This window comes from Periplaneta americana, chromosome 15, assembly GCF_040183065.1.
Source record: "Periplaneta americana isolate PAMFEO1 chromosome 15, P.americana_PAMFEO1_priV1, whole genome shotgun sequence".
Taxonomy (NCBI): Eukaryota; Metazoa; Arthropoda; class Insecta; order Blattodea; family Blattidae; genus Periplaneta; species Periplaneta americana.
This window is the reverse complement of record NC_091131.1, coordinates 143,111,299-143,136,509: the sequence shown is the minus strand read 5'-3', so window position 1 is coordinate 143,136,509 and position 25,211 is coordinate 143,111,299. Positions and strand designations below refer to the sequence as shown.

General features: G+C 34.4%; 1 protein-coding gene across 1 annotated transcript in view; it reads right to left on the bottom strand.

The window, feature by feature from the left end:
• Nucleotides 1-25,211, bottom strand: part of LOC138715424 (uncharacterized) — a 131,677-nt gene that overhangs the window by 33,639 nt on the left and 72,827 nt on the right. Inside the window, exons 5-7 of the mRNA XM_069848319.1 lie at nucleotides 11,790-11,885; nucleotides 11,305-11,412; nucleotides 7,154-7,237 (exon numbers count right to left, since the gene is read on the bottom strand). Coding sequence (XP_069704420.1) covers nucleotides 7,154-7,237; nucleotides 11,305-11,412; nucleotides 11,790-11,808 — 211 coding nt within the window. The 5' untranslated portion in view covers nucleotides 11,809-11,885. The remainder of the gene's footprint in view (nucleotides 1-7,153; nucleotides 7,238-11,304; nucleotides 11,413-11,789; nucleotides 11,886-25,211) is intronic.

Below are 25,211 nucleotides of genomic sequence, written 5' to 3'. Positions count from 1 at the left end.
ATTACCGAATTTCGAGTTTGTCAGCATCCCCTCGAAAGATGTTTTTTTTTATGTGCAGGATAATCTTGTATTCTGTAATGATGTTGATGGATTCATGGATGCCATGGGGACTCAACACATCACAGACGAGTGGCGCCTTTTTATAAACTCACTCAAAGCCAGTCTTAAAGCAGTATTACTGCATAATGGCAATATATTCCCAAGTATTCCAGTCGTACATTCAGTATCCATGAAGTCCACACCTGTGGAGTAACAGCGCGTCTGGCCGCGAAACCAGGTGGCCCAGGTTCAAATCCCGATCGGGGAAAGTTACCTGGGTGAGGTTTTTTCCGGAGTTTTCCCTCAACCCTATTTGAGCAAATGCTGGGTAACTTTTAGTGCTGGACCCCGGACTCATTTCACCGGCATTATCACCTTCATCTCATTCTGACGCTAAATAACCTGAGATGTTGCTACAGCATCATAAAATAACCTACTAAAAAAAGTATCCATGAAAGAGACATGTGGTAACATTAAGGTATTAATTAACTGTTTGAATTATGATAAATACAAGTGGTGTGTATTCAGATTTGAAAGTAGTTGTGTTAATATTAGGTCTTCAGCAGGGTTATACAAAATACTGTTGCACTTTGTGTAAGTGGGATAGTCGTGCAGGAGATAAACACTATCAACTATGTTGTGGCCCCTTAGGCAAAAGTTAGAACCAGGCATTAAAAATATTATTCGTATGCCACTGATAAATGAGACCAAAATAATATTACTAGCATTGCATATTAATCTGGGACTTATGAAAAACTATATAAAGGATATGAAAAGAGCTTTTAGGTAACTCTTTCATGAATTTCCACGACTCAATGATTCTAAAACCAAAGAGGTCCACAAATTAGAAAGTCAATGCTTGATGAACATTTTCATGAATTTCTAACAGGCAAGGAGAAAATCGTTTGGGAATCATTCCACTTGTACATAATTTTCTTGGAAACAACAAAGCGAAAAGTTACAGGAAATTAGTGGACAATATACTGATTGCATGCACTAGAATGGAGTGCAACATGTCTCATAAAATGCATTTCCTCCACTCCATTTGGACTTCTTCCTTGACAATCTCGGAAAAGTATGTGATTAACATAGGTAAATGAAGCACTACGATGATTGCTCGTCAGTAATAAGGGATGCCCCATAATTAAAATACAGAAGAAAGGCTAAAAAATCACGTCTGAGTCTGTAAGGTATGAACTTAATATGACATAATATCACAGTCTACTATATACAGTCACGAAGCTTGAGATTTGAGGGTGCTAGAAGATAGACTGTGACGATACTATTTTGCATTGCCTGTAATGAGGCAATATTAGCGATGCTAGTGGTGAGCAACTACCTAATGTTTGCATTTTTACTACATATTGAGCTTCGCGACTGTATATAGTAGACTGTGATGATACCTTAACAATAATTAAAACATACAAAGATAATATGTATATAAATATAGCTGAAGAGTTTTACATTTCAAAATATCACAAAAGAGAAAAATCCTTGATTAATGAAAATTTACCTAACTTACAGAACACACTGTACAACACGTGACGTAATGTATTCAAACGCACACAATCCACAACCTCCATAAACCAAGCCAGACGCAGTCTTTACAGTCTTCACATAGCCTCCATACAACCACATCCAACGAATACACACGCTCATATACAAGTAAGTTTCACATATTTGTTTTCTCAAACTGATTTCCTTTAGACAATACAATCCAAAAGCTTGATTTATGTATCCATTAAATTATAAATACTTTGTTATTATTCAATAATACACGTAAATTAACTACTATTGCAACATAGCTAATTACCCAATTTAATGCTCTTATCATTTATATTTATCCTAACTTAAATTACATAGACACAAATCCCAGATACATTTATTTGTTTTATCATTGTATTAATATTAATTACTTCACATTTTATCTTATTCCAGCTAATTTGAACGCTGACATTCACCTTCCTATAATAGTCCACAACAACTACAGTATTTGGATACCATCCATAAATTAACTATGTAAGTTTCCATCTACTCAACACGTCACACGAAATTTAATTAATCTTATACAATTTTCAATAACTCTTGATTTAAAGTCAAGTCATCAACTTAATGATAATACACATTATTTAATTTAATTACATAATTCTATTATTTCTATTTTAGATTGAAGAGCATCACCGCTCATAATGCACATTCAAGTATATGCCGCAATTCAACATCATAAGACAACCTAATATTGAAATATATCATCGGATACAAATGATATCCATAACAACTTTGAATAATTAGACTCAAGGCACACCCTCAGTCTATATATTATGACGTACATACAATAGAAGGTGAAATGACGTGCAGTAATGATAAAACAAGAATACGGGCACGAAAAAATCAGTTAACATAGTTCAATTACTGTAATGCATCCCTTCACACAATATAGTATACAGATTTCATTTTATTTTTTATTATTTTATCAGTGAAGACCTGCAAACATATTTGTATAAGTATTGTAATCACACGTGTGTTTTAATCATTTGACAATAGGGTGTAGCCACACAAGAAAGACACAGGATGTTGGTTTTTATCATGTTTTTATCATATTGTATGCTTATTAATATATATTGTATTTTAGTTTGTAGAGATATATTGCTATATAGAATGTTGTACCTGATGATGTTGGTATGAAACCGACGAAAACGTTCATACAATATTAATCATGTAATGTAAGGACTTGCACCTTACATATATTAATAGTAAAGTCATTGACTGAAAATAAATATTCGTATTATATATCATAGACTTTTCTGAAAATTAATCAAAAAAAAAAAAAAAAAAAAAAACCTTATAACGTTCTCATATTATCATCTACTTATCAGCTGATCAGACATGGTCAACTATATAAAACAATTTACTCTCCACCTACGAAGTTCGCCAGTAAAGAAACCAGTCTCTGACGATGAACGCTGGCGATTTTAATTGTCAGGGTTGATCGTTTGGCGAAGATCGTTGTAGACAAACGATAGCTTTATATGGTTAACACACACATCACGTTCTATTACTAGAATCCTGCATTTGAGAGTACAAGCAAATACCTTACTATAATAATACCGGACAGCTGTTCAGTAGCGGCTGGTGACTTATAAAACGCTAGATCTAGCTGGAAAATCGCTGAACTGGCAATACACACAACGACGAAATGAAACATAGTTGCACCGAAAGGATCGAAGTCAACTACATTCCGGTACCAACTTCCTCCCATATGGCTGTGCGATAGGAGATGCGAGCATCGTTATTTAATTGCCACACCTCGTACACTTAAAAATCAATACTACTACTTACTTACTTGGAAGAGAACATGGGGAATTTGAAGAGAAGGAGGTGATTACGGGAAGAATACGATGGCTTAATGTCAAAGAACACTAACTCCAAAAATCATAACTTTACAGAAGAGGCAAAAAAACAGTTTAATTGTGTACATTTTCTTATGTTACTGCTTTAATTTATGAGATACGTTGATAAAATTTAAACCATAAATATAGAACATAACCCTAAAGATAATACAATACATATTTTCTAGAAATATTTAAAATTGTCTTAAAAAATAACACATTTTGGAGATAGTGTTCTTTGTTACTAACATGAAGCGTTCAATTTAGTAGATAGTGTTAAAAATAAATGGCAAAATATTGAATTTAAACACTTTAACAAGAAATTATAGATGTATTTGACAATGCAAATTAATAAATTTAACTTATTGTGGTGAGCAGCAATTATCATATTTCTTCTTCTTTATAAAGAAACATTATCTAAACTCAGAACATATCAACATTATTATAAAAGTACCAGTTAATAGTATTTATAAAGCAAAAAGCACAATATTAACATTATTAAATCAATTTATACTATTATCTGAAATAATAATTTTAACAGTGCATTTATAATATAATAAAAGAATAAAGTTATCTTCATTTTACATTGAATTTTAGAACAACAGTGTTTTAAAATATTTGCTAATGTTACTTTAATTTACCACAGCTGATGAAGGGTTTGGACGAAAAAGTTATTTAACTAATGATCAATTTATTTTAAAAAATAGCAAAGCCTACAAATTCAGTTGATTTAAAAGTCTGTCCTCACGTAAAGAAAAAAAAATACACACTTAATTCAGAATTTATGCCCTAAATTACATTGAATAAAATTATAATCTGAATATATTATATTTTATTTGATTCAATATTTTATGTTTTGAATAGTGTCAATATCCACACCTCTCATATAAAAATTTAAAATTTCCTTTTAATTTTATAACCACTCATTGCTCTTCATTTTGAGTATCTTCTACTACGATTTCCTGTTCTCAATTTTTGAACTGTTGTAAAGAAAAGGTAATTTCCTGGTATAATGTTCTGTTTACACAGTTTCAATACATTTTTCATTTTCTAATCCTGTATATTTTCAGTGCCCCATGATGCTTTGGTTTAAGCTGAAGATTATCCAGCCTTAAATCCACGTGTAATCTTCCTCTGTACCTTGAATTTATGGAATTCTTCATCATAGTTGTATTTAAAAAATACGTGTTCCCCGTCACTTTTCCGATACTGGAACCACACTATATCCAGCCATCTTACAATGTTTCTATTAGCGTCAACTTTCTTGTTTCTCTTACAGCATACATCACTCTGTTCCACTTCCATTTTTGATACAGCTCAAACTATAGTATATCACTCTGATCGATCAAATATTTCTGTATATTTTGCTGTTTTTTTTTTCAATGTGCGCGTGGACTGTGCCCATTTGTGAATCTCCTGGTTAAAAAAAAATATGTTCAATTTGAGGTACGTCCAAAACATTCAAAGCATAGAGGAGCATGGTTGATATAAGCACATTTCGGTTTTGTCCTCCACAGGTATCGGACATGAAAGAGAACCTTTTACCATTCTGCAGTTTTTTTTCATTTGAGCAAAGAGACATGATGCTACCTCTGCAGCTCCCCTTTCTGCAATTCCCTCCCTCCATATAAAATTTTCTGCTGTTCTGTTGGCTACGGTCAAATTATATATAGCTAAACACTCAATCCATTTTAACATCTGGACTGTAGCGCACAGTATGAAATCAAATTTAAAAAAGTAAAGATCATTTACTGATGCCCTAATTTTGAAATCTTTTTTTTATTTGACGAGCTGCCTCCCTTCTTTCAATATGGGACTGATGAACTGCCTCCGTCTCTATTTTCTTACGTTCAGACATGTGATCATATGTATAACATTTATCACATTGATCGTTTCTGGGTTTTTAAAAAGCTATATTAAAATTTTTTTGAAAATATGACGATAATATGAAAGCTTTTCTGCCTGAACATTAGCATTCCTGAATTTTTCTTTGTACAATTCATAAATTTGTTTGTAAATTTAAATCACAAGACAGATATTCTCTTGCAGTGTCGTTTCTTGTACTCTTGTTGGATGGTACTCTTGGAAATGGAGCAGTGTGGTTCACTATATATTCACAAGTACGTTCAGATTTCTTTACTCCTGGCTCATGCTTTCCTCTTCGATCAGTATCCATTATGTTATTGTCACTTTTTTCAAACTATGTTCTATTATTGTGTTGGATATATCAAAGATGCCGAGAAAAACCCCCTGCATACCCATATTGTTTCTTTATTTTTCACCAGAAAAAATGGTGTTTTGCCCTCTAGATTCATCCTTTTTGGATTTGGATTTCCTTCACTTCTGTAAGGCCCATCTAAAATTGCCGCTTCAAATTGTTATTCTCAATATTCCAATATTGTTTATGAATTTCATGTCTGTCTTCAGCACTAAATGGCAGGTTGCATTTAAGGGGACATTTTGTACAATTTTTGTCTAGAACTTTTTTTGCCAGCAATTTCTTTCCACTCTTTAAGGACTTGTGGACTTTCCCTGTTATCCAGCGTTGGATATGGACTACTAACAGCTATGCTCTTATTAGATTCATCACTCATTCCTTCTGAAATTTTATATGTCGCTAAAGCCAACTTCACTATTAACCTGCCCCTAATATTCGAACTGAGTATTTCTTACCTCTAATAAAAGAGTATCAAATTACCAGAGCAATCGTGTGCTGCATTTCTTACAAACTGGATTGATTTAAGAATGCTTGTATTGTATTTATTAACATTCCATGGTATTCATACATTGCTTCACAGCTAGAATATGGAACAAGTCAAAAAACTTAATACTATTATAAGTTCTTAATTTATAGTCACAGTCTAGATGAAATCCATACAGACGAGATTTACAATATAGTCTACTAGTACAACACATAGTTTTAGTATCAATTTCATGAAGCGTTACTGAATGTCATAAATTCACCTACAGAATAGAAGGAGTGAGAAATTAGGTATTTCTTTAATTTGGCCCTAAATATTCTTGTGTTATGAGTTTCATTTTTTATATCGATAGGGAGGCTATTAAAATTTTTATAACACACTCCTTTTTGATAGCATGATAGACTTGCCGATGGAGTATGAAAGTCATTTTTTTGACGTGTATTTATGCTATGAACTGATGAATAAGTTATAAAGTTTTCACGATTACATACGAGGAAGATTATTAATGAAAAGATATACTGGCAAACCATGGGCATCATTTCTAGTTTTTTTTAAATATTCCTATTATTCTATTGACTAAAAAATTATCAATTCTCTAACAATTAACAGTATGCTGATAGTATTACATTCTTGGTTGTATGTTCTGAGGCAGTGTCACCAATAAAACCTTAGAAATGTTAAATAATTTAGAGACAAAGAACACTATCTCGACTTAGTGTACTTCTAGTCTATAATTTGTTACTGTCAAAGAAAACTAAGTCTATATAATGTTGTTTGACACTCCGCATCTGTCTAAATTAACACAACACTATCTCCAAAAAAAAATAAAACTATTATTTGTAGAGCCATATTACTTTCACACGATATAAAGGCTACTTTGTACAATATGATACTATAAATAACTCAAAAAGTCGATTTTTGGAGTTAGTGTTCTTTGACACTAAGCCGTCGAATAGTGCAATGCAAGGAGAATAGGTAAACAACACAAACACAAGCAACAACAAAATAGGTTAAAGAAAATACCACAATTTTTCTTCTTCTTCTCCTTCTTCTCCTCCTTCTCAACTCTGGTTTCCTCTTCTGCTTCGTAGTCCACAAAGAGTATTTCTGCAAAGAGCAAAATGGACTTGATCGTTAAGCATGCATTCACTGGCTTGCATTGAATGTATTAATAGGGAGAGGATTCGTAAGTTAGTCATGCAAAAACATTTTGTACATGTTTTGAACGTCTGCAGTGACAAATACTTAAACTTACTCGTACATATGTTTGCACATTTCAGGCGTTCTATATAAACTGGATTCCTATGCAATAGTTTCTTCTGTGTTAAAGTCACGGCTTCACCCACGGTACTTGTTTCTGTAGAAGTGAGTCAATGACACCAGTTACATCTTTCAGTTGTGGTGACGAAGATTCCAAGTACTCAGTATATTTTGGAAGGTCACTGAAATGTGCCTTGAGGAAAGCAAGGGAGCCATAGATGTTGTCGCTGCTAAGTACAGATTTTTGCCTTAGGGATTAAGGCAGCCTCCTCCATGTCGAGGGTGTTCTCTCTCTCCCTCCCCCCCTCTCTCTCAATGTATTGATATTTCTCTCAAAATTGAAAAAAAGGTCAATATAAAACGCAGTAAATGCAAGATAATGCTTATCAACAATGATTTAGGTTATTTTAGGTATTAAAGTCCGATTGAGATTTTTTTAGGTTCAATAGAATTCACATATACGACTCCTACTTTCATGATTCGGAAAAGTATTAGAAATTTGGAGTTGAGAAGTAAGGGGAAAAAAGGTAAAGACCTACAAATCCAGTCCCTATAAAGTGCTCAATAGTCCATTTTGTAGTTGGAAGTCCATTTGTTATTTTTAATTATGTTTTTGAATGACTTATTACGTTTCATTGTTGTGTATGTGGTATTATCATTGAAAGTGTAGGGTTAAACGACAGCCAAAATAAGCGCAACTGTGTTTCAAGGCTACAGGCATTATAGGCTATCATATTTCTGTTCTGACTGCCTGGACACTTGGATAGAAAATGTAATAATAAATATCATTCATTTCGAGTTGTATTTTGTCGTTTAATTTTGCATTATATTTACTTACTTACTTACAAATGGCTTTTAAGGAACCCAGAGGTTCATTGCCGCCCTCACATAAGCCCACCACCGGTCCCTATCCTGAGCAAGATTAATCTAGTCCCTACCATCATATCCCACCTCCCTCAAATCCATTTTAATATTATCCTCCCATCTAAGTCTCGGCGTCCCCAAAGGTCTTTTTCCCTCCGGTCTCCCAACTAACACTCTATATGCATTTCTGGATTCGCCCATACGTGCTACATGTCCTGGCCATCTCAAACGTCTGGATTTAATGTTCCTAATTATGTCAGGTGAAGAATACAATGCGTGCAGTTCTGTGTTGTGTAACTTTCTCCATTCTCCTGTAACTTCATCCCTCTTAGGCCCAAATATTTTCCTAAGAACTTTATTCTCAAACACCCTTAATCTCTGTTCCTCTCCAAGTTTCACAACCATACAGAACAACCGGTAATATAACTGTTTTATAAATTCTAACTTTCAGATTTTTTCCACATAAACAACAACATAAGTATACATTTGAAAACACAAGAGGACAAAAATCCATAATAGACTATATTATAACATATAAATGAGTCCACAAAGAATTCTAGATGTCAGAGTATTAAGCTCCGCTAATGTAGGAACACAGCATAATTTTGTTCTACGCAAATTGAGAGACTCAATTTGTCCACAGAAAAGAAAACCACCAGCGTATATAGAAAAATTCAATATCGACTCACTCTCTGATGAAATGACAAGATATTTATATCAAAAAAGGTTAAAAGAGAAGATAACAGAAAATAAAATAACGGAAGAAGATAATGTTGAAGATGCATGAAAGAAGGTAAGGGATAATATAACTAATGCTGCAACAGAAGCAATAGGAAAAAGAAGACTTAATATAAATAATAAAAAAAGATTTACAAAACCATGGTTTAATGAGGAAGTAAAAGAATTAGCAGCAGAAAAAAGACAAGCACATGTGGAATACAAGAATAAAATAAAAACTTGGGATGAATATGAGACAGTAAGAAATGAAGTAACTTATAAAATAAAGCAGATAAAACAAAATTACTGGGAGAAGTTCTCTAAAGATATGGAACATGATTTGTATGTGGGACAAAAGAAAATGTGGACCTTTTTAAGAAACAGAAAGAAACCAATAAACGAATATCTGCATATAGCATCGATAAATCCACAAGAGTGGACAACATACTTCAGAAAATTATATGATAACAAAGATAATGATTTGGATAATGACCCAATAGTAGATACAAAAGAGGAAATTACAGTAATACCTATTGAAGTCATTCAAGATGCAATTATAAAACTAAAAAACAGGAAAGCACCAGGAATAGACAATATAAGCAACGAAATGATTAAATACGGGGGAGGCAAATTAACTGAAGAAATTTTCCAATTGTTCAGGAGAATATATTTAGATATGAAAATACCAGAACAATGGAGAGAAAGCATAATGATACCAATATTTAAGAAGGGAGTAAAAACAGATCCAGAGAATTACAGAGGTATCTGTCTATTGAATTCTATCCAAAAATTATTAACAAAAATAATAACTAAAGAAATAACCCAACTAGGAATAACTGAAGAACAACAAGAATTCCGGCAGAATAGATCTACGATAGATGCCATATTCACATTGAGACAGATAGCTGAGAAAGCTGTCGAATTCAATAAGCTGGCTTATCTATGTTTTATAGACTTAACAAAGGCTTTTGATAGAATTAAGATAAAAGATGTCTTGGAAATACTAAAGAAAAAAGGAACCAAATATAACATTATAAAACTCATAAAAGATCTCAATGTTAATAACTACACAAGAATAAAGGTAAATAACCACCTAACTGATAAGGTACCTATAGTAACAGGAGTGAGACAGGGTGACAGCCTTAGCCCTATTCTGTTCAGTGTGATCATGGACGAAATAATAAAGGAAACTAAAGCAGGAACTAGGGGCTACAGATTAGGGAATAAAGACATTAAAATAATATGTTATGCTGATGATATGATCCTTTTAGCAGATAACGAAGATAACCTACAGAGATTGCTATATAAATTTCAAACAACAGCAGAAAGATTTAACATGGTGATATCAGAAAATAAAACAAAATCACAAACTATCTCAAGGCAGCCACTCGGATGTAAACTTGCAGTATATGATAAACCCATAGAACAAGTAATGAGTTTCAGTTACTTAGGAACAAAAATAACAAGCAATAAAAATTTGGAGGAAGAAGTAAAAGAACAGAATATTAAAGCAAACATAATATCAGGATATCTAAGAGATGTAATTTGGAAAAATAAATACATGAACATAGAAAGCAAGATCAGAATATATAAAACGTATATAAGGCCAGTATTAACATATGCAACTGAAACTCGAGCAGAAACAAAAAAAAAAAAAAAACTGCGAAAATGATGACAACAACAGAAATGAGGACATTACGAAGTATTACTGGCGTTATGTTATACGACAGGCAGACGAATGATGAGATTAGGGAAAAATGTGGAGTGCAGGACGTGACAAAATGGATCAAGACCAGAAGAAAAGGGTGGCGGGAACATGTATTAAGGATGATGGAAGACCGACTCCCGAAAATCGCAATGAAAGGAAAGTTGGACACCCCAAGACCTTTGGGATGACCCCCTAAACGGTGGAAGGAAAGTTGGACACCAACATCGGATTAAGACAGCAAAGTTGAAAAATACAGGACTTATCCTAAAACACGAAGAAGAAGAAGAAGAAGAAGAAGCAGCAGAAGAAGAGATTTTTTGACAGCAGACTAGATGACAAAAGCTTCTCAACCGAATAATAACACGCATTTCAGCATTATATTTACTACCATATTAAAAGCTAGAGAATTGCGTGTTAAATTAATGTTCTTCCTTTCTATAAAGAACTCAATTCAAATATTTAATAGCAGATTCTATGAACTGCGACAAATTTAACAAGTGGTTTGGGCCAACTGACTGAATGGCACTACTCGATAAATCTGCTCTTCGCTACCAGCAATCGAAATTGTGCGTAGCTGAAAGCGCCACCACTTCAGGATGTAAACAATAAAATTACAGTAGCCTACCTTCTTCACTGCTCAAAGTCATCGTGCTTGCTTTTCTGTCCAGATATTGACCGCTCGACATCGCGTTGGCTTCATACATAAGCTCCTCGTGTATCCGTCTGGACACATCTGAAATGCAACATAATTCTGATTTTAAATTGTCGTAATAAATTGATTGTTAGCTAATCTAATGAACATGATAAATAGGTAGCATTTTAAGTGAACAATATGTATGTCATCTAACTTTTACAATAAGTAAACCATAAAAGTGAAGCTTGAAAAGGAATCAAAAGTTTAATCGCATAATAAAGTACTTCTAACGTACATATAGCCTTAAAGAGAATAAATTAAATTAAATTAAATTAAATTAAATTAAAGTATGAGTAATTTTTAAATTTCGCTTAAAGAATGAAATTAATTTATCCTTATTCTTTTATTTACAGTAAAAATCGAAGTTGTTCATAGATGATAGCGACAACACCACAGAATGTAAACAATTACTGTACCTTCATAGTGATTGGTCATGCTCGACGATGTGAATATGCTTGATGTTCTCTTGGCCTTGTCGTGGCTGCTCGATGTCCCGCTGTCTTCTTGTCCACCTAAAATGCAATGTAATTCTGAGTTTACATCGTCGTAATAAACTGATTGTTAGCTAATGTGATGAACAGGATAAATAGGAGAATATTAAATAAGTAGACAATATGTACGTCATCAAACTATTAACAATAACTAAATCATAAAAGTGAAGTTTGAAAGGGAATCAAAAGTTAAGCGCATACTAAAGTTAATCATACACGCACATCTAGTCTTCAACTCAGTACTATATAAAAAAAATATTATTCCGGACATTTTAAGTCCCCGAAATAATAAACAAGTCATTACGAAGTTAACAGACCAGAGTGATGATTAGAAATGTTTCCCATTTTCATTTTACTTCTAAACAAACTTTAGAAATTCTCTCTGGTAAAATTTACAAAACAGTAGATAGAACCTTGTTAATCTGAGCACTCGATTGTTCGGCTTGGTTAAGTGGTAATGATTTTACCTCCTGACATTGAGTTTACACAAAAAATATTTCGAACTTTTTATCATAGTTCCTTATTAAACGGCGAGCTAGGACGGAGTTGTTAATCTAGTTTCAGGCAAAGTACCACATAATCTTTAAACATTCTAGAACGCTCGTAATTACTAACTCCATTGAAGAAAACAAAGCAAATGCATGAGCTTAGCTTGCAGAAAGTCTGCTGCCATTCACACATTAATTTCAGTGCACTCTAGTGCCAGCTAGAGGGAAAGAGATTTCTCGAGACGGAAGTGTGAAAAAAATATCCACCAAGAAAAAAAGTACACTCCTTTCCTATTGCATGGCCATAAAAATGACTAATTCATAATATTACATCTCCAAACATTTCTAAGTGTGATGTGCCTATTGGTATACAAAAGAATTAAATGGAAAATGCGACCACACGAGCTTAATTATCGCCACATTGAGTGGAGCCAAGGGATGGAGCGTGAGATTCAGACATATTTTTAGCACGTGAAGAAAAAGGCCGCCAAACAAAACGAAAGTTTTAATGGTTGGTGACATTAAGGACTGCATATAATGTACTATTACTGTAACAGAATTGCTTAACTATGAACAAGTGGGGAAGGAAATATGCGAGAGCGATCTATCTGAAACTGGCTCTTGGACATACTTAAGTCTAAAAAGACGACGAAGCCTACGAAATACATTTTTTAAACAGGGACAGCAGCCACCCTTCGCACTTCTCTCATCTTCTTTCACGAATGACAGTGCAAAAATAGAATCTTCCTCGTTTTCTGCTTCTTCTTTTTGGAATGATTGTGCTGGCGTTGGAGCTGGTATGGCACCCATGGATGCTGCTATGGGAGCTCGAATGGCCTCTGGGTAATAGGCTACAAGGAGCAAAACAAACTTGATCGTTAAGGTTTAGGTGAGGGGTTTGGACTTTTTCCATTGCTGGTTGTCACAATAAAAAAATTAAGACACAACGTTTCGAAGGGTGGTTCTCCCTTCGTCTTCAGGTGGAAGGAAGGAGAGAAGAGAAAAAACATACTGTTGGGATCGTTACGTACAGCTATTCTGTATGACTGATCGTCGATTCCTGGCTTCGGTGGAGATTATAATTAAGAAAGACCCGAAGTCATTAGCAGTTGATCATTAAGCCTGTGTCATTGCAATCACTGGCTTTCACTGAATGACATATTGATAGGGAAAGCATTCATATGGAACTGTAAATTTTACTGTGCATTATACAAAATATTTTTTTCTGTTTTTAACGACTGTAATGACGAATATTCAAAATTAATTGTACGTATTTTTGCATATTTCAAGCGTTCCTGTATATAATAGACTACTGAGCATGCAATGTAGCATATTTTCAGTGTTTGTGTCATATAGCCCCAAATTAGCATATCGATGACCTAGATCTAGTATCACGTATGTGATTTTACCAAAATGTTCAGGAGAGACATAAAACTATGATTATTATATTGTATCATTTGAACCACTGAAAACCACAATAATCAGTAAGAATAATATATACATCTGTAATTCAAAGCTTCATGTTGGTGTGACAATTCCAATTAACACACTCTAATTTGAAACTTACAGCATATATAAAACATGATTTAAATTTGGATTAAGTTAAACTATCATCTGAATTTTTACAGCTACTTAAAGCTTCAAAATGCCAAGTTTCTCAAAAATTTAAAATTTGAGTTGTTTCACTTTCGAACTGGGACGTCGATACTGTATTCCTGTTCTGACTGTCTGCACACTTGGATAAGAAACAACTATTTAATAATATGATATTATTATGTTTACTATCATATTAAAATTCTAGAGAATTTCGTGTTAAAATGTTATAAATTAATGTTCTTCGTTTCTGTCAAGAACATAATTTGTTTCAACTTCAAACATTTAACAACAGGTTCTCCGATCTGTGACAAACTGAACAAGTGACTTGGGGGACTGGTGAGAACTGGCTGAATGACGTCACTGAATAAATGCCCTATTCGCTACCAGTAAGAATTGAAGTCTGTACAAGAAGTCCGTGGATATTCAGAGTACCGCAATCCTTTGCGCCGGAAATCCCGACAAATCAGCTATTTTTTATTCCAGCGCACGCTATTTGCTGTATACAGTTGTAGGGTAAACGTTGGTAATTTCGTGGGAGTAGTTATTTCGTGATACTTTTTCTTTGCTCTTTCGTGAACTAACCAATGGAGTTACGAGATTTAAATTTCCGCCAAGGGATTGCATTATGTTGTCCGGTTTCCATAAACATACAGCTACTCTTTGTGTGACTATTGTAGCTGCTTCAGTGAGTTTTTATGTATGAAGAGAACAAGTTAGCGTCGACTTCTCAGGGTTACAAATTTTGTGGATGTTTGTAATTACATTACAGGCTTCTTACTAAAGGTAAGATTATGATATTTGGTACAATGATTTATTATATCTTAATGAAATTTTAGGAAATGTTTTTGGAATTTTAGGTACAACTGTAGTCGCCATATACGCTTAGCTTTACTGATAGAAATCTTAGCTCTTTGAGGCGAAATTTTGTTGAGCATTAAGGCCTCCCCACACCAACGCGAAATATTCGCAGCCGTGGCAGTGACGAATATTTCGCGTATACAGTGGCAACGAAATTCGCACGTTACCCCACACCGACGCGAAATATTCGCAGTGCTGACAGACACCAAATTTCGCGTATGCAGAGGAATATCATGTCGTAGCTCCTATGATAGTCAATCAATGGCACTGTTATTTTTATGATTGGCAGGTCAATGTCTGAGGAAAGCATGGAACAAATTTTGAAATCGAAATTGTTTTTATAACGCGGGGGAATAGAAAGGTACAAATTTGGAAGTGATCTGTTCAAAATAGACATTTAGACCTTCAGAAGTCGTTAGCGGTAAACTTTTTTTATTTTTCACGTTAGAAGGGAGGGTCAAAGCGAATGAAATGTTGAGAAAGAATGGAAATTACTTTTAAAAGTTGCCGCTATTCAAAATCTTTACTGGTTTTCAAGTTACGGCAAGTTAAAGAAAAGAGTATTTTTTACTTGGCGAAGAACTCAAGACAACCTCTTGTCTGCTAATACAGAAATCTTTGCTCTGATTTCAAATCCACTTACAAAATACTTCCATCACTTAAATTGTTTAATTACTTGCATGTGTCTTGAAATGTAACAATAAATATTAAAATAAATGTAATTAAAATATAAATAATGCAATTAAAATAAATGTAATCACAATATTAAAATAAATGTAGTTACAATATTAAAATAAATGTAACTGAAATATTAGAATACATTTAATTAAATTATTTATTAAAAGAAAAGAATCAAAATGGCGAAAGATGATACCTAGTATTTAGCCTTAGATGTTGTGCTTGCAGTTGCAAACATTGTCAAAGAACTTAGAGCTCTGGAGGAGAGAACACATAGAAAAAAGAAAGATGTGCGGGTGAGAAAGTGAAGTCCACGTAGAAAAATACAAAAGTGCATCAGAAACAAGAAGTTAAAGATATCTGAATATCTGAAAAGATAAATTATCTATGAAACGAATATTCAGAGAATCCCTCATAACATGAATTACCATCCCAGGACATATAAATAATTGAAAATAGTGAAATGAAATAAAAGATCCTTTATTTGTAATATATTTTTTATTCCTACTCAGAGAGATGGGCGGCCGGGTAGCTCAGTTGGTAGAGCAGCTGGCTACGGACTGGAAGGTCCGGGGTTCGATCCCAGGTGGTGACAGGATTTTTTCTCGTTGCCAAACTTTCAGAACGGCCCCAAGGTTCACTCAGCCTTCTATAAAATTGAGTACCGGGTCTTTCCCGGGGGTAAAAGGCGGTCAGAGCGTGGTGCCGACCACACCACCTCATTCTAGTGCCGAGGTCATGGAAAGCATGGGGCTCTACCTCCATGCCCCCCAAGTGCCTTCATGGCATGCTACGGGGATACCTTTACCTTTTTTACTCAGAGAGATGACATTGGAAGATTCTCGGTCATTTAGCAATTTTCTAGGAATTGATAAGAGTATGTTCAACAAACTCCTAACACGATATAAATCATTTTAGTGTCGTGAAATCAATACATTCACATTTGAAACATTTCACTTTAACGTCCACTCCCAACTTTGGGGCTACGATAATGTAAACCAACCTGGAAAAATGATCATGGACCTCCTAAATATTACAACCGCAGAACTTGTCTACAGAAAAGAAGATCCCCCTACTTTCATCCATTATTCTGGTTCTGGTACAAATCCAGACTTATTACTAGTAACATCAGATATCCATCACGAAACCCAAGAAAAAAATAATTGAAGACCCTGGATCTGGCCATGGAGTCATCATCGCTTCTATCCATCTCCACCAAAACCAAAGAAAAGAACCCTACAATAACAAAACAACATGGAACTTTAAGAAAGTGAATTGGAAACTATTTACAACAGAACTCGACAAATGCCTCAAGCTCAACACACCACTAATGGAAAATACAAACTCAGATAGATTGAACAAATATTTCTGTGAATCTCTTCTTAAAATTGCAAAAAAGCACATTCCACGGCAAACCAAAAAAATACACCCCATTCTGGACAGAAAACCTGAATTTATTGAAACAAGATAGAGATAAAGCAAGAACCAAAGCAGAACATAGCTAAACACCAGAAGATACTCAAGATTGGAGGAAGAAGACTGCCATTCTTAAAAAAGCAATCATAACAACAAAAAAGAACAGTTTTAATAAATTTATAGAAAATATTAATTACAGAACCGATAGCGCTAAAACATATAAATTTCTGAAGAATATTTCCAATACACAGGAAAATACTAGCCAACCTATTATTCATAATAACAAAACACTAACAGATAGTAGAGATATAGCAAACGCATTTAATAAACACTACTCAAACTCTCACAGATTACATCCCAATATCAAAAAAACTGACAAATTTATCAAAAGAAAATTACATAAAAATAATAAAAACAATATTACTAGTACAAAACCTGAAATATTTCATCAAAATTTTACTTCCAAAGAATTAAATATAGCTATACAAAATTTAAAAACCAAGAAATCTCCTAGCCCCGACAACATTCATTCCGAATTTTTTAAACATCTGGGGGAAAAAGCCAAGTCTGTACTTCTATCCATTTTCAATTTATCATTGAACACCTCAATTCCTGCAGCTTGGAAAAAAGCAATCATTGTACCAATTCACAAAAAAGGAAAACCTGCTCATGATGTTAATAGTTATCAACCAATAGCACTGTTAAGCATGATAGCAAAAACCATGGAGTCCATGATCTCCAACAGATTAACTTGGTATTTAGAATCCCAAAATCTTTTATCACCAAGACAAGCCGGCTTTCGACAACTACACTCTACCAATGAACAAGTCATACGCCTTGGCCAAGAAATAAAAGATAGTTTTAACATGAAAGAAGATACCTTGGCAATATAATTTATTGACTTTCAGTTAGCATATGACTCTGTTTGGAGAAATAAATTATTACTAAAACTCCAGAAATTAGGTATCTCCAGCAATATGTTCAGATAGATATCAGAATTCCTTAGTCAAAGATTCATTGCCACTAAATTCAATAACTCACTTTCTAGTTACAGACAAACATATCGAGGTCTACCTCAGGGCGCTGTCCTCAGCACAACTTTAGTCAATATTTATATAAATGACTTACCCTCCCTATTAGAGGAATCAAACATGAAAACAGCACTATTTGCAGATGATATAGTTTTGTGGACTTCCGGATCTTACAGACATAGAGACCAAATTCAAAATTCTGCTCTTAAAGCTCTAAATCAACTACATGAATGGAATACATCAAATTTGATGACACTCAATTTAAGCAAAAGTAACTACCAAATATTTTCACTTGGTAAAAAAGAAAGAGAATTCAATATCCAATACAATGACCAACACCTTCCTAGGACTTATGAATCCAAATATCTTGGAGTTATTTTCGATAGTAAGTTAACATGGAGCAACCATTTGAAATACATTTCTGAAAAAGCTCGTAAAAGATTCTCCCTTCTAAAAAGAATAGCAGGAAAGAAATGGGGGTGCTCTAGGAATACTTTGAACACTACATACAAAATGTTTATACAGCCAGTGCTGACATACTGCAGAGAAATTTTAATTACTTCACCTTTCATAAACGAAATAGAATATGTTCAAAACCAAGCTCTCAGACTCATTACTGGTGGAATCAAAACAACTCCAATAGATTCTATGAGATTCCTCACTAATATTAACAGCATCAAAATGACAATAGAAGAAAAAGCACTGATTCAATATGAAAAACTTATTAGATTACCAGGAAACAATTGGCATTCATACAGTCCTCTCTGTAGATTGAAAACTCAAAAAAAGTTTCATATCCAATGTTCAAGAATTAAAACAGAAAATCAATATCCCGAATTTAAAAGAAAACCTACAAATTAAACCAAACTCTTTAACTCTATTAAATATAGAATATAATCTAAATTTAACAGAAGAAATACTAAAATCAGAAGTAAACACTGAAATACTAAAACAATTGTCTTTAGAGACAATTAATATTAGGTACCCTCCACAAAACTGGCTTCATTTATACACTGACGGATCCTTGATCTCCAGAGAACAAGGTGCCGGTGCAGGTGTTACGTGCTGTCTCTTCTCACTTTATAGATCTCTTGGGTATGGAACAACAAGTTTTGATGGAGAAATCATTGCAATAAGTGAAAGTCTCAGGAATCTTCTATGCCACATCAATAAATTTAAAAATGCAGTTATATTGTCAGACTCCAAAGCAGCTATTCTATCAATAGTCTCTAAACACACACTTTCATCTCAAACAACAGAAATAACTAAAATGCTCTCTCAATTAATATCACTCAAAAGAATTGTATTCCAATGGATACTATCCCATTGTGGAATCCTGGGAAACGAGAATGCGGATGCTTTAGCAAAGAAGGGCAGCACTGCTACTTACAGACCTGTTACTAAATCTACATATTACTCTGTGAAAAAATTTATTAAATCTACATACTTAGAACTTCAACAAACAAAATTTGATAACTCAATCCCAAGGGAAAAAATGGAACTCTCTGCATCAAAATACACAGTTAATTCCCGATTTACCACGAAAATTGTCTGTAGCTGCATTTAGATTGGCAACAGGCCATGATTGTTTGGCCAAACACCTGCATAGAATTGGAATATATCAGTCCCCTAACTGCCCATTGTGCAACTCAAACCAAGAAATGAATTCGGAACACCTCAAAATCTGTGCTTCAGTGGCTGGCCATGATATATCTTTGAAAAATATTGGAGTGCAAGAGGTCAAATGACTTTATTGTCAAACGTCTGGCATTAGAAAACAACAACAACAACATTTGAAAACAATTATTATATTTTAATTGTCCGCGTTTCTATTATAATGTAATATAATACGTCTAAACCCCCTCAGTAACATATTTTTCATGTTTTTTTATCATTAGATACAAAAAGAAAACCATACTGACTTTTATTAAACTTTTTAGCAAACTGATACTCCCTTGAATGTATAATGGCTACATTCACTAAAATGCGCTCTCAACGCAAAAAGTATCATAAAATTCATACAGTATTTGCAGTTCTAAATATATGATCGTGCAAAAATAGTTTACAATACACGTGTGTTAAGTGCGTAACAAAATCTCGAAAACAGAAGAGACTCTACTTCGTCTCTTCTTTTCTACCTTTTCTTTGATTCTGTTATAATGCATCCATTAAGAGAAGGAAGACAAGAGATGATGCTAAGTCTAAAATCTGAGAGGGATTTGTCCCACAAGTAGTGATATTCGCGTATAATTGATAAAATTATCCTGTTTATGTATAAGTGTAGTGTCAAGCAGTATCTGCTAGGTGTAGATTTTTGCTAATTTTTTTGGCGATGTATGAAATGGAGGGGGAAAGGAACTGGCCACCCTACTCCATTATCTCTTGGCCTAGTTGCCTCATAAGTGGTGCCTTCTTGGTATCATTTGTGAGGTTCAGACTTTTCTTCGGAAAATTGACTAAACAACAATCCTATAATATTGTATGATAATTTGTAGAAACAAAAGCCGCCCTAAATAAGGGTTCAATAGATCGGCCTACTAATCAATTCATAAAGAATAATAAGTAAACAAAACAATTTTGTGACACTTGGAAAGAAAAAGAAAAAAACATTAAGATAAGAAAACGTAGGAAATCATTTACAATAAAAATTTTGTTGGGTACAAATGATTACTAATTATAGCTAAGGATGATTTTAACACGTGAGATCCTATGGCATCAATCGTTGCATCAGAAATTTTGTATTGTTTAAGTTGATTTAAAGTTTCACGTGGGATCGTGCCATGGGCACCGAACATGAGCCCAAAAACTGTCCAATGTGTAATGTGGTATTGTGCTCCAAGATGCTGACAACAAGGCTCATATGTGACTTGTTTTTCATGACACACCTCTTGTGGCTGTTGCTCATGCATCTCAAAATGGATTGTGGGATCAAGAATGACACCCTTATCCTTCTGCCGATCAATTATGATGATATCAGCCCGTCTAGTAGAGCCATCAGAAGAGACGCAAACCAACCTCCTCATAAACCTCATAGGAAGCATTCTGACGGATATAAGCTGCGATGAGAGAACGAACCGTATTATGTCTGTTGATTCGGAGCAATTCTCCATGATGGCAGAAACCCAAGACGTGAGGAAGCGTTTCTTGCTCGTCGCATCTTCTGCAACGGGTTGAGTCAAGAGTTCTACCGGGGAGAGTACGTACAGGTATTGTATTACAGTTCATCTTAATGGCTTGCGTCCACTGACTGCTCGAAAGTCCCTTTTTGGTTGAGATCCACGAATTACCTTTCTTCCAGTGAGAATAGAAAACAACTCTCAAACCTTTACTTTTCAATTTGCTCCATTGATGAAAAGAATCTTCACACAATGCTTTTTAGTTTTTGAGAAGAAATACGTTCAGAGCAATCGAAGGTAATTGGTAATTGTTTGATGCAATGTTCAATTTCGTTTGGAAGATTTCGAGTGGCTGCTACATGAGGGTTGTCAAAGTGTAAAAGTCTTTGACAAATATTTAAGTGCTGAAGGTAAGCTTCCCACTGGGCTTTAAGTACTCCTAAACTCGCAATCTTCTTGGTGCATACAACATAGCATCCGGGGTGTCAGTCGGTTATTTTAACATTATGTAGACAAATATCGCATAATAAAATAAAAATATTAGCCTAAGTCCAGAACATTGATTATTATTCATTGAGTTGTAGTGACACCAAACGTGAGTACTAATGTTAGGAGATACAGCTCGAATCCGTAAGGTTTAATGAAAACAATTAATAGGCCTATTTATGTTTATTGAAACAACTCTTCTGTACTAGCTAATACAAAAGTTCCTAGAGTATTTCATAGGAATAAAATATGAATGAGATTAATTTTGACAAAATTGCTAATAAATATAGGCTTATATGTTTGCTTTCAAGAATGAAACCTTTCCTAAACTAAGAAAATTATTAACTTTGAACTATTAAACCTTAGTAAGATGTTAAATGACGCAAAGTTCATATAGGTAGATTCTCTAGAAATATATTTCTGTACTAAGCAATGCTATGATATACTGAAGGACTGATAAAAGGCAACAAAGATGCGAATATGAAATCATTCCTTATAGACAGGCCGTACCGGTATGTAGGCTAGAATTTTTCTCTTAAGATACGTTAAAGATGTGAATAACTTACCACTTTCATTAAATTCCAGTTGGATTGCAACTCATATTGCCCTTTTTTCCTTACTTACTTGTAATCCTCTAGAATAAATTGTATAAAACTGGATGTTTCCTTACAATTTCTCACAGAACACTACCAAAAATTCGCGGCGGCAGCAAAAAAAAACCGCGCAGGCGGCAAATCTAAATTTCAATGCTGCAGATTCGCAGCCATCCGGCGATACTTTCGCGTCAGTGTGGGGGCACTCATATACCGCAATGTACACTGAGGCAGTGGCAACTTTGCGAAGCAAAACATTCGCCACCGGTGCGAATATTTCGCGTCGGTGTGGGGAGGCCTTTAAGCGTTACATTTTATACTATTTTAAAAATTGTATTACAATACGAATTTTAGAAATCTGAAGATAAGATGTGATAACAAAAAAGAAAAGGGGGACGCGACGCAATGGGTTCAGTGTACCTTCTGTTTGATTTGTTATCATGCTAAGTGCCAATGATAAGTGCTAGATGACTTACTTGCAAGAATTGTGACAGAAGATGAAACATGGCTCCACCATTTTGGACCGGAGACGGAGGCAGACAATGGAGTGGCATCATGCAAATTCACCAAAGAAATAGAAATTCAAAAGTGCACCTTCAGCAGGAAAAGTTATGGCTACAGTTTTTTCGATTCAGAAGGGCTCTTGCTTGTGGACATCATGCCACACGGAACCACCATTAATTCTGACGCGTATGTGGCAACTCTCAAGAAACTTCAAGCTCGACTGAGTCGTGTTCGACTACATCAGGAGAAGCAGGATATTCTGCTATTGCACGACAATGTACAGCCATAATATGTCAGTCACAAGACCACAGACCAGATCAGAAAATTCGGATAGACAACACTGAAAACCCGCCTTACAGTCCTGAACTGGCACCATGCGATTACCATATCTTTGGTAAACTGAAGGATCCCTTTGTGGAATGAGGTTAGAAGATGACTTCCTTGTGCACGCTGCTAAAGAGTGGCTCAGATGTGTCGGTCCAGACTTTTACCGTGCTGGTCTACAGGCCCTCGTTCCTAGGTTATGTAAGGCAGTTGAAAGGGATGGGGATTATGTGGAAAAGTGACATCTTGTTCCTGAAGGATGTATCTACATTCTGTGAAAATAGCAAAGTTGTACAATGCTGACACTAAACAGGGCATCATTGTGGACCCCACGATACGTTCTGAAGTAGGATGTCATCAGTCAGCTGAGGTCCACCTTGAGAAGAAGTCGATCTATGAGCCTACAGTCAACTATTTCAAGCTGCAATATGCCTTAATTCACGATGAGGTATTCGGCTTGCTCATGGGTGCTTGAGGGACTATACCAGCTTTTTTCGAAGAATTTCGACGGAAATTTGTTCTGCCAACATCTTTGAGGGATGACATTGTGATAACTGTGTTTAAAAAATCCTGCCAAATCCTAATTAATCACATGGTGCCACATTAATAGCAATTGTAATGTTTCACGCCCTTTTCTTTGTTTCCCTTTTCTTTTTTTTTTTAATTTAATACCTATGTTTACATATGTATAATAATTTTTTTGAGGATATACTAGGCCCATAAGGGCTACCCTCTATGGGGGGCAGTTCAGTATTAATTAATATAATTTTTAAACAAATGTTATGCATTACTTTTGGAGTTACCGTAGTAAAATAGGCTATAGTAAAGTCCATAATAAAAGTGTTCTCCCTATCAGGGCAAAGAAGATCCCTTTTCAATTTAAATTTTTACTTTGATTTCATTCTTATTATGTGTTGATATGTATTTCTATGTTTTCTTGCTATGAATATTAGCCAGAATTACTATGTTTGAAGGCTTGTAACAATAAATGAGAATTTCATTTGACTTTAATGAATTTTTCCACAATTCTTCTACCTCTCACGAAATTATCAATGTAATATCACGAAATTACCATGGTTATCGCGAAATAACCAACCTTTTAGCTTAAGTTGCAAAACTGGTTTTTGGCACTTGTTCAAGAACGTGTCCAATCTTTTATGTGTCCAGATTTGTACAACAAATTATCGTCTTTTAGATGAAAACATCGGAATAAGGATATATTTATGCATTTGCATTTTAAATTAATTTTCATGAAATTATCACGAAATTACCAATGTTTACCCTATAGGGAATGAATGCAGCCTAAATCAGAATCGAATAACTTTAATTTTAAGGGCCGCGGACACTGGCCTGAATTGAGTTCTAATTTAAATATACCTATTCCAACCACGTTGAAATGGAATAACAATGGCAGCCGACTAGCCGATTGCACTATCCACGGATTCTGCTTAGCCACTTCACAGACTAGTAGTATTGGTCAATTTCACCAGTTGATAAGTGACTCTGTTTCTCAAAATGCTAATGTAGTTGATTATACTGGTATTCTATAGGCTGTTGATTTCTATATTATCAGTTACTAGTGACAACCTTTCTCAGGTAACACCGTTCTGCATGGATTTTGTTGTTTTGAAATAAACGAGCGTTTCTGATTGACAATTTCACACTGATTGCAAAAATGAAATCCGTTTTCGCGTACCACGTCAGAATTTTTTACAATTCAAAATTTTATGTTTTCAATATTTTTCGTAATATAGTGATGTTACAGTGTGCTTGTCGTTTGTTAAAAAGGCACGACAGCTTATAATTTAAACTTAATTACTTAAAATGTATCATAATATATTTTATTATGTTTGTATTTGATATTTGAATCGCTTATTTAAGAAAGGCCCTTTGTCCACAAAATAGGCATTTTCATTTTATTGTATGGATGAAATCTTTATACCAAGGCGCTTCATACAGGCAAGAAAGGCCATGTGTCCAACTCATTGAGTGTGTAATATGGGGTTTCGTAATAACTGTTTATTTACAAATGGCCCTATGTCCTGTAGTAAAGACCTTTCATAAATAAACTTGGGTTGTAATAGTTGGTAAACGGAAATTGGAAGTATGTAAAAACGCATTCATGAATCTGTTAGCTATTGATGAGAAGGTTACAAAAACTCATTTTATTGGATAAATCCCCAAAGGACAACAGAGGCAAACAACAGAACCAGAAGACTATTCCAATCACTACAGTGATGCAAGAAAAGATCACATT